This window comes from Papilio machaon, chromosome 1 (assembly GCF_912999745.1).
Source record: "Papilio machaon chromosome 1, ilPapMach1.1, whole genome shotgun sequence".
NCBI lineage: Eukaryota > Metazoa > Arthropoda > Insecta > Lepidoptera > Papilionidae > Papilio > Papilio machaon.
The window spans coordinates 1,032,976-1,047,266 of NC_059986.1; the positions used below are offsets into that span (position 1 = coordinate 1,032,976).

General features: G+C 37.2%; 1 protein-coding gene and 4 non-coding genes across 5 annotated transcripts; 3 read left to right on the forward strand and 2 right to left on the reverse strand.

The window, feature by feature from the left end:
• Nucleotides 1-1,972: 1,972 nt before the first annotated feature.
• Nucleotides 1,973-13,485, reverse strand: LOC106712734 (adenylate kinase isoenzyme 5). Its single transcript, XM_045678750.1, has 12 exons — nt 13,208-13,485; nt 12,203-12,370; nt 11,741-11,851; nt 10,314-10,456; nt 9,243-9,425; nt 4,648-4,995; nt 4,229-4,359; nt 3,864-4,083; nt 3,559-3,723; nt 3,149-3,278; nt 2,676-2,806; nt 1,973-2,150 (listed from the first exon to the last, which is right to left on the reverse strand). The coding sequence occupies exons 1-12, from the start codon at nt 13,227-13,229 to the stop codon at nt 2,031-2,033; spliced, it is 1,872 nt and encodes a 623-aa protein (XP_045534706.1). The 5' UTR covers nt 13,230-13,485; the 3' UTR covers nt 1,973-2,030.
• Trnai-aau lies at nt 3,052-3,125 on the forward strand. The gene has a single exon. It is a non-coding gene; the product is annotated as a tRNA-Ile (tRNA).
• Nucleotides 7,437-7,510, forward strand: Trnai-aau. Its single transcript has one exon. It is a non-coding gene; the product is annotated as a tRNA-Ile (tRNA).
• On the forward strand, nt 8,109-8,182 carry Trnai-aau. Its single transcript has one exon. It is a non-coding gene; the product is annotated as a tRNA-Ile (tRNA).
• Trnai-aau lies at nt 8,373-8,446 on the reverse strand. The gene has a single exon. It is a non-coding gene; the product is annotated as a tRNA-Ile (tRNA).
• Nucleotides 13,486-14,291: the final 806 nt, after the last annotated feature.

Here is a 14,291-nt window from a genome sequence, read left to right on the forward strand (position 1 = left end):
GATTATTCGTATGGCCATTTCCCGCTTGCGCCTTATACTCGTAATATAAACAAAAATTAACTTTAACTGTTAACTTTAACTTGCGTTAAATTTTCGTAAATTAAACGCTTTAACGATTAACGAAGTTAATTTTTTATTTAACGAATTAACGATTAACGAAGTTAACTTTTTGATTAACTGTGCCCACCTATGCCAATACCTAATTGTTATCATTGTCTCGATGAAAAAAAAAAACTGCAGGCGAACTTTGAACAGTTGTCAGCTTTGCTCTTCTTTTTATTGTTAATAATTTTCAATACGTTTTGTGAAGAGGAGAAAGTTTGAAATAAAAAATAATATTGTGTATAAAATGTGCTTTTTTATTTAAATAATAAATAAATTCTACAGATAAATAAGTGATTTAAATCTAATAATCATTTTTATACTAAAAGTACATAGTAACTTTTTAATTTTAATACGTTTACAAAGTCTAGGTGGTACTTACTACACAGACAACTGACAACATTGAAAAATTTAAATACCTTTTAGGTGAACTAAAAAAACAAACACCAACTAAACTATATAATTACACATTCAGGTCTTATTAAATTTATTTTGTCAACATTTATTTTCGTAAATGCATTATGCCAATGGCAACTCGGTTACATGTTATATTGTAATCATTTAAATAAAATAAATTACATATATTTTTAGTTGTGAAAATTTTACTAAATCTAATAATTGTTGACTACTGTATCTAAATTCTAAGTTGGCCCCGATTTCGTGAAAGTATACATCTAAGTGATATCAGTTTTAATTTAATTATATAATATCTTATATTATTAAACAATATTTTCAATATTACTTACTTATATCGTTTCTAAGTTTTTTGTTAACATGTATATTAAATATTTCTGTTAATTATTTGATTTACGTTCCGTTTCACAAAAAATTGAACATGAGATCGTATGCAAAGTTACATTTGGACTCATGTAGTCACATCGATTATAAAAATAGGTATGTCTTTACTGTAAATAAGTTCAAGTTTGTACTAAATATACATTTAAGGTTAACGCGGACTCGTCAACTCGTCGCCTACTGGGCACCGCACCGCCTCGCCGCGCCGTCGCCCGTTTAGCGCGACCAACATTTAAATTTGCTAGCAAAACGTTATGTAATTCTCCCTGGCACGGGTCGATTTGCGCCCGGGCGCGAGGCGTTGCATTGACGAGACGAGTCCACTCGCCATCAAGTCGAAATGCCAGTGTCATGGACAAATCGACGAATGCGCGTTAACCTTTAAACGTAAAATGATATAGGTACAGAATATATAAATTTTTAAAGTACCAATATTTTATTTTAACTTTAACATCAATTAATACAAATTTATCCAAATTTAGACGTTAATCTAAAATACCACATAGTGTTAAGGCACTTGACTTTTGTGTGCGTATTTTAATGTTCTAATTTTTAGATTAATTATTAATTACAGTTAATTACGTAAGTTGTAACAATAATTTTGTTAATTAAATATAACTATATCAATACAAATTTTTAAATCATTTATTTTAATGAAATTTTCTTATAACTTTACAAGTTGCAATGTTATTACTATCTTAAGCTAATTGATATATAAATTAATCTAAAACTACAGTGTACTTAAATATATTCTATTAAAACTATAACTTTAGGCACATTTCACGTTATCTCATTGTTCTACAATTTGATTTCAGGTACGTGTTATAAATTAATTTTCGAACATTCAAATGAATTTATCGTGCTTAATATCCATTTTTAAATTTTTATATTTTATTCTATTTGCCAGACATTTTATGTAACATATATTTGTTTACGATATATATTTATAAACAGTGTCTATTATAAGTAATTTTAAAATTATAAAATTTAAAGACGTTTCAGTCCCGATATTCTTTTTATAAACAAAAGTTATGGGAGCAAATTTTTAGTAGAACATCAGAACTTTTTGGTTATGTTATATTTGTATTTTACGTTTATTTCGTAGTTCTAAGTTGTTTTATTACGCCGTTTGGTCAAATATGATTTATGAGGGAAACGTCTCCATTATTCTGCTGGTACAATCTCTTGACGTCGTCGTGTGTCATTTGCGAGATCGTCGGAATCCTGTTTACATTGTTTATAATAGGTTTCACCTGTAACAACAAATAAAATTATAAATAAAGATTCTCTAACCTAAAAATGTTGACAGCTAACCTCTAAATTTCTTACTAAAAGTAGCTCAGTTGATACGTTGTTGAATTCCTTTGTTGAATAAACAGAAATATGGAGAACTGACCGCCAACCTTCGGTAGTCGGAGAGGCACCTCAAGAAGAAGAATCTTTAACCCACTACACTACTACACTACACTACAGAAACACTAACATAGAACATGTTGTCATATAGTTTTTAAATACACTTAGATGTTAATAATGTTCTTGGACTAATGGTCAAAGGGAATAGATTAAACATTGAATTATTTTTTAAATCCCTGGCTTACATTATGCTAGAACAATATGACAGTAGCGCTTAAAAGCAGCGCTCGGATACAACTGGCATAAAATAAACATTAAATGGCGCCAGTAAGTCATAACAGTCCAGGCCAGCGCTACTGTACAGAATTCTACTATATTGGTATAATATAAATCAGAACAGTTTTAATAGTTTTATAGCAACTAACCTTATTATTAGCGATGGCGGCAAAGCCGTTAGTGAGGGCGCCGTTGTGCAGGGCGCCGTTGTGTGCGCGGCTCGCGCCGTTGGCCACACCGTTGGCGCGCGTCATTTCGTAATGGGGTAGTGATGTCTCCTCTAAAAAATATTAATATAGTTATTTTGTACTGTCAAAAATAATATTTAAAGACGTAAAGAATAAAGGAAAACACAAGTAAAGTCTTAAGGACTCTCGTGAGATGATTTAAATTTAAAAATAATTAAAAAAAAAACAAGATAAAGTGAATTAATTATACAGTATCGATATATCTTTAAATACGAATCTTTTCTTTAATGATTTTTTTATTTTATCAGATGCGATATTTCAGCTGCAGTGCTTAACCGGCCCATTAGCTCAGTTGGTTAGAGCGTCGTGCTAATAACGCGAAGGTCGCGGGTTCGATCCCCTCATGGGCCAGCCCTTTTTGTCAATATTATCACCTGGCTGGTGTGTAATGGTATCATGACTGTTCTGCGGCATGGAAACCAGCGCCTCTGCCTTCTCCATCTCTTCTAGCAGCACTCGTGTGAACTCTTCCTGTACTTCTGCTGAATCCGTGTCGCCATCCACCTGGTTATATGATATTGTTATGTTATTTAAAATCATGATTTGAAGTTTGAAAAAAAAAACGCCAATTTAAATGGAATTACATTAAATGATGCTTTTATTATAAATATCGTAATTACTTAATATGCGATAAATTGAACTGAAATTGTATAATATAAATGAAAAGAAACACGATAGAAGGTTTCGTTTTTCGTGAATATTTTATTTAAATTATGCGACTGTTTCTTCGGCGATAAAAGCAGTCTTGGAGCATTATTTTCAAACAAAATAACCAAACTCTTACGATAACAAGTCTGTGCTGCTGGTCGAGAGTCTTCAGCATGGGCAGGCTGAGCTCGCGGAACACCTCCAGGCGGCGGCGGAAGGCGGCCACGGAGTCGTCTCGCCGGCCCCGGCCCAGCTGCAGCTTTGAGCAGTCCACCAGAACCATGCGGGGTGATATCTTGAACTACAAATAAGAAACTTGTGAACATGACAAATTATTATAGACAAAGAAATGCGCCCATTTCAGGTTATCAGGAAAGTTATGATTACACGCTAACAAAAAGAATTGAAACGGAATGGAGCTATATTTTAACACAATCTCACCTCCTTTTCGAACACATTCAGCTGCTGCAAGTCCCTTGGGTACCCATCCAGCACGAGTCCGTGTCCGGTGCGAGCGGCGTCGCTGACTGCAGCTCGCACCAGCCGGCCTACCAGCTCGTTGCTGACCAGCTCGCCGCCGGACACCGCCGCGCGGCACAGCGCGCCGTCTGACGCCGCCCCGCCGCCCGACTCCGCCAGCGAACGGAGACGCTGGCCCAAGCTATAGGCGCACAACATGGTATTAGTTTTTAATGCGAAGTATATTTTATGCCAAAAGCATAATTATAATGAAGTGTTTTTTTAATTTATAATTACAGGTGATATCTCAATGATAGACCTAAGTTCGTTCATTTTAAACTACATACCTGTAGTGTGTCCAGCCGTTTGCGTGCGCGACGGCGCGCTGACAGAGCGAGGCTTTGTTGCTGCCGGGCCCGCCCACCACGCACACCACGCATGCGCGCGTCGCCGCACCGCGTACTCGGATCACCTTCGTCTGGAATAACAATAACCTAAAGTAAAAACCACATATTACGACATCAGTTAAAACTATAAGAGTCTGAAAAAAGTGTACAACGGAAGACATAGAAAAGAATCCGTGAATCCGTGTTTTATCAAAAAGAAATGGCGCATAAGGGGATCGAACCTGCGACCTTTTCTTTATTACAAACTGGCCATGATGTAAAAAATAATAAATTTTGTATAATGTGAATCCGCTGAATATCAAAACGGTAAATAATATATTATTTCTAAATTTAGTTGCCTAAATCTAAGTTTGTGTTACCTTTGGACTAACGATCCTTTCGACATTTCCGTTAACAGGCAAGACGACAGGCACTGCTGCCGGCAAAGGTTCGTCGACCACCACTGGCTCCTGGCCACCCCTCACATCGGGACCTTGCCTCCTCCCGTCAGAAACTTGCCTCCTGCCGTCAGGACTGATTTGACTCCTGACGCTCCTGCCTCTAATCCCCATGGGCGCCGGCTCTACGCCGACTATTTCCCCCGGTATACCATCAGGCCCTACACCGCTGACGCCGTTAATGTTCTCGTCTTCCGCAGTGCCCAAGATCTTCAGGACAGCGGCTCGGAAATCCTTATACACTTCCTCGGGATTTCTTTCACCGTTCACCTAAAATAAACAATACAACATCGAAATGACCAGAAAGTCTATATGAGATTAGAAAAAACATCAATTATTTGAAACACGATATGATATTTTACGTAGCCCTACATTAGGACTGAAAAAAAAAACAGTAAAAGAATATTGAACACAATTCATCATCTAATATATAAAATTCTCGTGTCACAGTTTTCGTCACCGTACTCCTCCGAAACGGCTTGACTTATCTCATGAAGTTTTGTGAGCATATTCAGTAGGTCTGAGAATCGGCCAACATCTATTTTTCATTTTTTTTTTAACTGCGCGCGGACGGAGTCGCAGGCGACAGCTAGTTAAACATAAATGGATGTAACTTAAACAACAAACACACGTCACCAAAGAAACTCAAAAGAAAGTATTCAATTATGAAAAGTTTGATTATAGTCTAATGAAATTGCATAAGAAATGAGACCTAGCAGCACGCCAACCGGCCATCTGGACGAACTCAAAAATTCATAAAACGACTTGTAACTGATGACCGCTGAGCCGTCTAACGTTTATTTTATTTATTCATCAGCGAATATCGCCAGCTGACTGTATTTCGGTCAGTTTACTTTCTCTATAATTTGGTGGCACACTTTCTTAATTTGTACTTGCCATATTATTTCTTTAACGAACTAAAGTTAACTGAATGTTTTTGTAGGCCTATCATTTCAAGGAATAAAAACGACACATAATATAGTTGAAAGTTTTGTTTAAAGTTAAAAAAATATCTACACATGCCTTAAAACTTCTAACAAAAAGAGCTGAAACATCGTACACCATTCATTCATTTGTTCATTAATCTTTTATTACAGCTGCAAGTTCGCACGACAAGTTACGTCATACTTTTAAGTCATAATTTTTGTAGCTTTGTCATTTACTTGGAATAATTGAAATAAGAACAGTGCCGAATCCGCATTTTGTTCACAAAACTCAGTTTAAAAATATATCGTCGTTCCTCTCTTTGACAAAACAGAGATAACAACATATTATGTTTTAAACGGAGATTTTGGTATAAGAAACTTTTTTTTATATTACAAGGTGGCAAACGAGCAAGCGGCCACATAAATTCGCCGAAATGGCAAAGCGACCGCTGCCCATAGACATTCGCAATTGCAGATGCGTTGCCTACCCTCAATCGACGAAGGAGGAAACGAACAAAAATAGAATATTTAACCTTCCAATGCACCTCCTCCTCCATCAAATCCACCTCCCCTTCCCATCCTTTCCTTATAAGAAAAGGGTGAGAACGGAAAGAGGACTAAAATTAGGCTTCCGGCACCACACTCATCAGACGAAACGCGGAATTACTTCCACTTCTGTCTGGTCGTGGTATTTCATCGGGCGAGCCGGCCGATTCGTGCAACTGATGTTGTTGTTGCTGGCGTCTACCACTGTTATCACTTGTTCATCAGTGTTATTAGTTCGTTTGGGACCTTTATTTAATAGAGATCTGATGCTTTAATCTGAAAATCATTATAATTCTAATGTCCCATTTGTTATATGTCACAATTTTATTTTTACATTAACTTGATAAGTGACCAAACGTGTGCCAGAGCAACTGCAAATGTGTTTGTTTTCGCACACAGACACTGTCGATAATTGGTCCCTGAACATTTAATATGAGAAATCTATACTAAGATGGTCTCTGAATGGCTATTTAACGAGTCTGAGTGCTTCTGTTACACTGGTAATTTAAATCGTTGTCAAACGATCAACAGCGTATTTTTTTGACAGGTGACATTGTACGTTGACCGTCGGCGGGCGATCGATGCGACGCGTCGCGGCGAAACGTCTACAACTAATTTATTGATGAACATCGATTTGTCAACCACACCGAGTACTTCCGTCTCCGTACATAATAACTTATATGAACTAATTTGATGACACGAATGGGTCGGCTCGCCTGGTGAAATATCACGACCACACTGAAGACAGACGTGAAGCGGAAGCAATTCCGCATTTTGTCGTGTGCATGCCGATGACCTTATTTTAGTTTTCTTTTCCTTTTCTTCCTTTTCTTATAGGGAAAGGGGAAATATCCACTTTCTATGTGTCCCCTCCTCCGTAGATTAAAGTTAGGCAACGCATCTGGAATTGCGGATGTCTATGGGCAGCGGTCGCTTCGCTATTACGGCGAATTAAGGTGACCGTCTGTTCGTTTGCCACATTATGATATAAAAAAAGGTAATATCATTTCTGTATAGCAACGATATTGGCATCTATCTAATTCTCTGGCCTCACACTTATATCTCGCGGTATAATCAATTCAGGAGGATGTTAACGCGTTCAATACCACTTCGACTCGACCTGCAAGTTCAATTTAATTCGCGAAATTCATATAACCCAGAATACTAAACCAGAATTGTTGAATCAACTATTGTTTGTTTATAATATCACAATACAACTTTCTGGTAAAATGATCATCTGGCCCATTAGCTCAGTTGGTTAGAGCGTCGTGCTAATAACGCGAAGGTCGCGGGTTCGATCCCCTCATGGGCCAATATTTTACTAACGAAGACGAAGTCAATATTTTATGTAACCTACCTAAAACTTGTCGAATTATTAAACTTATTATTTCGCTAGAATCACAATATTATACTCGTAAATGTGTAATAACAAACGTAGAAGTTACGTAATTTAAAAAAAAATATGTTAAAAAGCAACTGAAAGAATAGTTGCATGCGAACGCTATGTCGATGTTTTCTGAAGAAATTGTTAGTTAAACGTTCTAGTGATGCATATTTTATAAGAAAACTATCGGCTTACCGCCCTCTACTGTTATAGTAATGACATAAGCAAGGCTTTTATATGAATTCTTCATTGTTTTGTGGACGAATAATTATTGGTAGAAATTCAAATATATAGCCGGTTTCTTAGATATTAGACGATACAGAAATTAACATTCGATTTAAAGAATATATTTAATTATAATAGTTAATAAAGATACGATAAAAGAAACAAAGAGTCGATACTCTGTTCTTAGAAACTATGACCATTTGGTTGAATGTTTTGAAAAAATATACCTCTAGAAGCCCATTTATTGCTATTATTGCTCTTAATTTTGTACTTTATTGACTTTATACAAGAATCTCTTAACAGGCCCATTAGCTCAGTTGGTTAGAGCGTCGTGCTAATAACGCGAAGGTCGCGGGTTCGATCCCCTCATGGGCCAAAACGCATTTTTTGCAAAAACAAAAATAAACCATATTACACGGTTGTTTTTGTTGGTGTTTTAGTTTATGGGATTATTAAATTTTGCATTCTTATATTTATCTGAGTAGGCTTAGGGTTTGCGATAAGTTCATCAAGTCGCTCTACATTAGGACTTAATAAAAATACTCTACCATTGAGCAAAAATGTAATGGCCCATGAGGGGATCGAACCCGCGACCTTCGCGTTATTAGCACGACGCTCTAACCAACTGAGCTAATGGGCCGGTTGAAAGATTGAGAAAATGATGCAATTATGCTCTACAAAAAAAACACTGAAATATAACACCGATAATATATTTATTAACTATGATTAAAGCAATAAATTGAATATTAAATAGCATAACCGATAACCGATAAAGCTTTGACGTCACTTTTTTATTAAACACCAACTCAAAATACAGATAACATTATTGATTAAAAAAAAAGAAAATTGCGCGTGAAATGTATTAATAAAGCGCTCTAGATAGCCCCGTTGTTTCGAATCATGTTCGCGAATAAACGCATTTAGATTTGTATTTATAACGTAAGTAACTGTCGCCCGCGACTCCGTCCGCACGGTAATAAAAAAAACCTTTATCAGTAGCTTATGTGTTCTTCCAGACTGTGCTCTACATCTATGCCAAATTTCATCAAGATCTGTTGAGCCGTTCCGAAGATACCTTCAAACAAACATCCATTCATCCATCCATCCAAACATTCGCATTTATAATATTAGTAAGATTTATGGAATATCAAGTTGTTCTTAATGTAAACATAGGTGATCAACGGTCTTCCGATACGTTCACAATTACTAATTTAAAAATAAGACTCTACTGACCTACCCTAGATCTAAGAAAAGAATGGATTGCGTGAACGACCCGACAACACTATGAGGAAGTTTGCCGGAAATGCGTTGAAGAAGAAAACATGTTATACTCATACCTTTCCAACTCTCAGCTCTGACATTCACAAAAAATTAAGGACAGATTGACCACAATAAGCATGTCTTACACACTACAGAGATGTTAAGTGACCACTGACCACAATCAGCATGCCGGTGTGATCAAAGTAGTCTGCGACCGGCACGACGTGTCTATAGAAGTGGGCGAGCTCCATGCGCGCCAGGCTGAGCACTACATGGCCGAGCCGAGCGCCGTACTCGATCTGCCGCTCTAGCACCCGCTGTCGCCAGCTCACCACCACCGCGCCGTTCACCGTCTGGATCTAACAACAAGGAGACCGTTGATAGAGCGATTGGCAATCGACACATTGGGTGGACGCTCTTCAGCTAGTTCAATGTTGACACATAAAAAAATTAATCTCATCTCTCATCCATGAGATTTAAGATTTTCAATTCCAATTTTTCAACTGGCTTATTTCGTGGACTAATAAATATAATAATTTCTTATTTTAACTTTATTGAAAACGTTCAATTTTTTTGCCCCTTAAATAAGAGCGAAATAACTACGATTACTAATTAAGTTTCTTTTTACTATAACTTAATTTCCTGTTTTTGTAAAATCGTTTTTATATTTAACTTAGAAAATGACGGTTTAGCCACCTTTATTGTTAGGAACACAAAGACTTTTACACAGTTTCTTAGTATGATGACAGGTAAATTAATCCACCAAAAGTCTTTCAATAGTCGATTCGTACGCCATTGTTGATCGATTCCTGAAAGAGCTGACAAAAATCGGTAGCAGTATGTCAAGGGCGGGGTACGCACAGCATAACTGTTAATAAACAATGTTCTGTTGACGGCCATATTGCTAGTTGTCTAAAGTAATAATATTATTTTGAACATGATAAATATAGTATGGAGCCTACATTTTTTTTATATCATAAGTTGGCAAATAAGCAAGCGGCAACATGAACACGACTAAATAGTGATGGGACTGCTGCTCATGGACGTCGGCAATTGCAGATGATTTGCCCTTTAATAGACAGCCGAGGGGACACACAGAAAAATTATATATGTTCCCTCCACCGCCAAATCCACTTCTCCTTTCCATCCCTTTCTTATAAGAAAAGGGTGGTAAGGGAAAGAGTCACGCCTGCCTTCTATGTGATCGTGGTATTTCAACTATAACGAAGTAAATAGAAAATTATTACCTTGTCGGTGTACTCAGCGAGGTCGCGCATGGAACGCGGGTAGCCGGACACGAGGTAGGCGGCAGCAGCGGGGGCCATCTTCATCTCCAGCATGAGAACCTCCGTGACAGTGCGGCTCGACAGCGATCCAAAGTCTTGCATGTCTGATGATAACGAGCGTGGTGAAAATAACGTAATATTCTTCTAATTGAATGCCTCTTCGATGATGACCTTTGGATGAAATGCATACCAATTCCCTGAACTTTAGTAGCTTATTGACAGTGATCTGGCTTAATGGGGTATATTGTATTCTATAGTTTTCTTGCAAAACGGTTCAAGCTTTGATTGGCATTACACTGACATTTCTTTCAAATCACCTAAATAATGTTTAGTTTGCAATATTTACAAATATGGATGTGTAAAAGGTGGGTATGTCGCGCTCTACAAATAATAAAACGAGGTCGGTCCTTGAGGGGAGACAGGGTCTCAGCTGGTACTTCCCACGAACCCTCTTCTAATCGTCCAATTTAACACATTGGTGTCTATTATACCCTCCCCTTCCCTCACCAAAGCCCCCGAGCGCCTGCTAACGTAGTATCAATTGAATTAGCCTTATCTGTCCTTTGATACGACAGCTTTATGTTGCTATTTATTCAATGTTGTTGCGTACAGTAGTGTTTTAAAAGAATATGTTTTAAAACAGAAATTAATTCAAAGTTCTGTGTTTATAAATAAATAATGCGTTCATTTTTGCAATATCTTTATTTGTCAATAAGGAGAATTGGCAATCAAGTGTACAGTTGACTCAAGATTGACAAATAAAAGAACTCAGACTTCAATTGGCGAAAGCTCTGCACAAATAACGCATGGAATTGCCAATAAGAAATGTAAACATGTCATAATTTGCGTTTGTGTTGTCAAGTTTATAATATTTTTTACGGTAATCGTCTCATATGAATTGTTGACTATGTTGTTCGTGGTAGAGGCACATCGATCGTCCGGCGATATTGTACCTCGCCATTGGCAATGACCAACGAAGCTACGATTATACTTTTATGTTATCATGCACAAGCACTTATTACATCCTGATGGAAAATAAATACTTAGCTACCATTTTGTTTTATTACTTTTACATAGCTTAATGCCATCTCGTTAACTGAACGAGGTCAAAAAACCAACCCAATCACAAATATTTGTTTAAAAAAACCTTTGAATATGAGTCATTCTCTCCTCTATGAAAGATTTAGAGATGACTTGCCTTAAACGAAAGAGGACGAAGAAGGAAATAATCAATATTAAAAATGAATTAATTGAAAAGCAGTGGGTGGTAATATAAGGATCCTCGTTGCATCTCTATCGTTAGTAAGACTGTGGTACTTCCTCAGTAGACCCACTTCTCTTTCGGTTTCTTCCTTGGTAGGAACCAATAATCGAGGACATATACTCACCGTTCCCGATGGCGTACTGCTGCAGCAGGTCGGTCATATTGACGTGCACAAGGCCACGCCGCTCCTGTGCCAGCGTGTCGCAGTGCGTCACCTTGCCGCTGCCTGGTCCTCCTGGTCACCACAAATCTCGTAATCAGTGTCAACTTATACTAGAAATAACGGCTTCAAGAGCGCCAAGGGAAACGACAGGATTATCGCCGTAAAACTTTGACTTAAGGAATGGCCACGTTGGTGCGAGCACTGTCAGCGGTCTGTCAAAGTGCTAGCGTGATTGATTGTTACCAAAGACAATCTTATAGTATTTGATTTGTCACTTCGGGTACAAGAGTACTATTCTGACCAATGTGTTAAATAAAGCGCCAGATAAGTCGGTAACTTTTACTGTTATTCTTGAATCTTTTTTTATTATATTTAATCATCTATCGTGAGAAATAAAGCCGGCCAGAAAGAAGTGTCCCTTACCAAGTACGAATATGACGGGCACGGTTGGAGGCTCGAATTTGACGTGGCTGGAGTTCTGCATGGGAAAGGCTGCTGCGGGCGGCGTGGTGCGACCCCACGCGCTCTCGCGGCCTCTGCGCGATCCCCCGTAGCTCTCTGTCTCTCTGTCCTGCTCCTCATTGTTTTGTTCTAAACATCGTTGTTTATTATGGTTTTTTGTCACTGCGTTCGACAGTGGACAGACAAGAAATTTTATTATAATAAGTAATTTATAAATAGTGCATAAACTTCCCCAGAAAGGGTCTCTATCACAGTACAGGTTAAATAAATATATAATTTTGATTTATTCGTCCCAAGTAGGGTTAAATTGACGACAGGCAAGCGGCCGTCCCTAAATATTAAGCCATAACTTTAAGATTTATAAAACTTTGTGGCTTATAAGGCCACGGAGATGATAATATATGCAGGTATCATCACCGCTGTATAAATGCATATGAAATTTGAAAACTCATTGGCACAAAAGAGGAATCGAACCCGGAACTTGGTGATTACTTTAATGATGAACCTACTACATTGTTAATAGAGTTTGTAGCTGTTTTTAATGTTTTCCATAACAACTGATTGGGTTAAAATCGTTTAATAAATGATGGGTGGAAGCGCTTTACGATATTAAATTGTGTTGTGACTAATGATATCGTATATTTTGTTACTTTGACGACAATTCAAAAGGCGGATTCTTGATCAAAATCTAATCCTAGGCTCTAGTTCATAAACAAACATAGAATCTATAACAGTGCGTTTCCATTTATACTTGTTCTGTTTTTTTATTTTAAGTGTTATAGCAGTATAAACCCACGGCTAGTAAGTGACGGGTTTCCATGAAACCGTTTCTTCTCGTTGGATCATAATGATTATCCTTTGATTATTTTACCGTATTTTATCTACCCAGAAGGGATGAACTGATGTGTATAATCTCTCATTTTCTTTGATTGCTGGTTTGCGTGTTTATCATGTTTGTTTACTCACCAGTGTCTAAACAGATGCCCATATTCCATGAAGATGCAATTTATTAACAGTTCCCTCAGTTAGATAAATATATAGTCCCCGTATACTAAGCTAGGTTATGCGTTGGCACTAATTTATATAAATAAATATATATGTATCAAAAAGTGTCTCTACACGCGGGTATTCACACGCTGTCACTTATAATTGTTCATCGATTAAAGGACGCGACCTTCGGCCGAGCTCCGAAACAAACTATAAATAATACATAAAACTCAACTAAATCGATATAAATTAACTCATCTTAGAGTATCTGGGAATAGTGATAATTTGTCTAATTATTCGAAAGTAGTGACGCCGCGATAGCATTTCTGCTAGCGGTTGTGATCGAGCCAGCATCGCGGGACGTCCGCTCCCTGCTGACTCCGGCATACGACTGAACGTTGGAGCTTTCTTTTTTAAATACAACTTATAAAAATATGGTTGACCCACTCTGACGTATGTGATAAATGATACACGAGCGAGATAGAAAACCGATTGAATATTTAAAGCGACAACCCCCTGAATGAATTCACCGCGTGGGCAATTATTGTATCAAATGCAAGGGTAATGCAATACACTTTTGACTAATTGTGTTTACTGGGTACACCACAGTTAGCTCGTGCTGTTAAACTTCTCTATTTTTCTACGAGTCATTCTGTGGACAGTGAATCAATTATTCAGTTCATTTTACGTACCAATAATTGATATGTTTGAAGAAGTTTCGAGTTCCCAGAATTAATGACTCACTACTGTTCGTGTGATAGCGACAAATCTATACAAATTATGAAGTACATACTATTTTATTTATTTGGTCAATGCATATGACTCACACTAATGTTTAATAACAGCAGGTTTGTTCAATAATATTAAAAAGCAATGGTCCTTCGATTTTAAGAAACGTAAAATATATGTTTTACCCTCTATTATGTGACTTGTGACAAATAATTGCAATATTTTGGTTTATAAATACCAATAAAGATCATACGCAAGATAAAATTGCTTATTTTCAAAATATCCGACTCGAAGGATCAAATGAAATAACAACTTTAACTGTAAAATATCGATT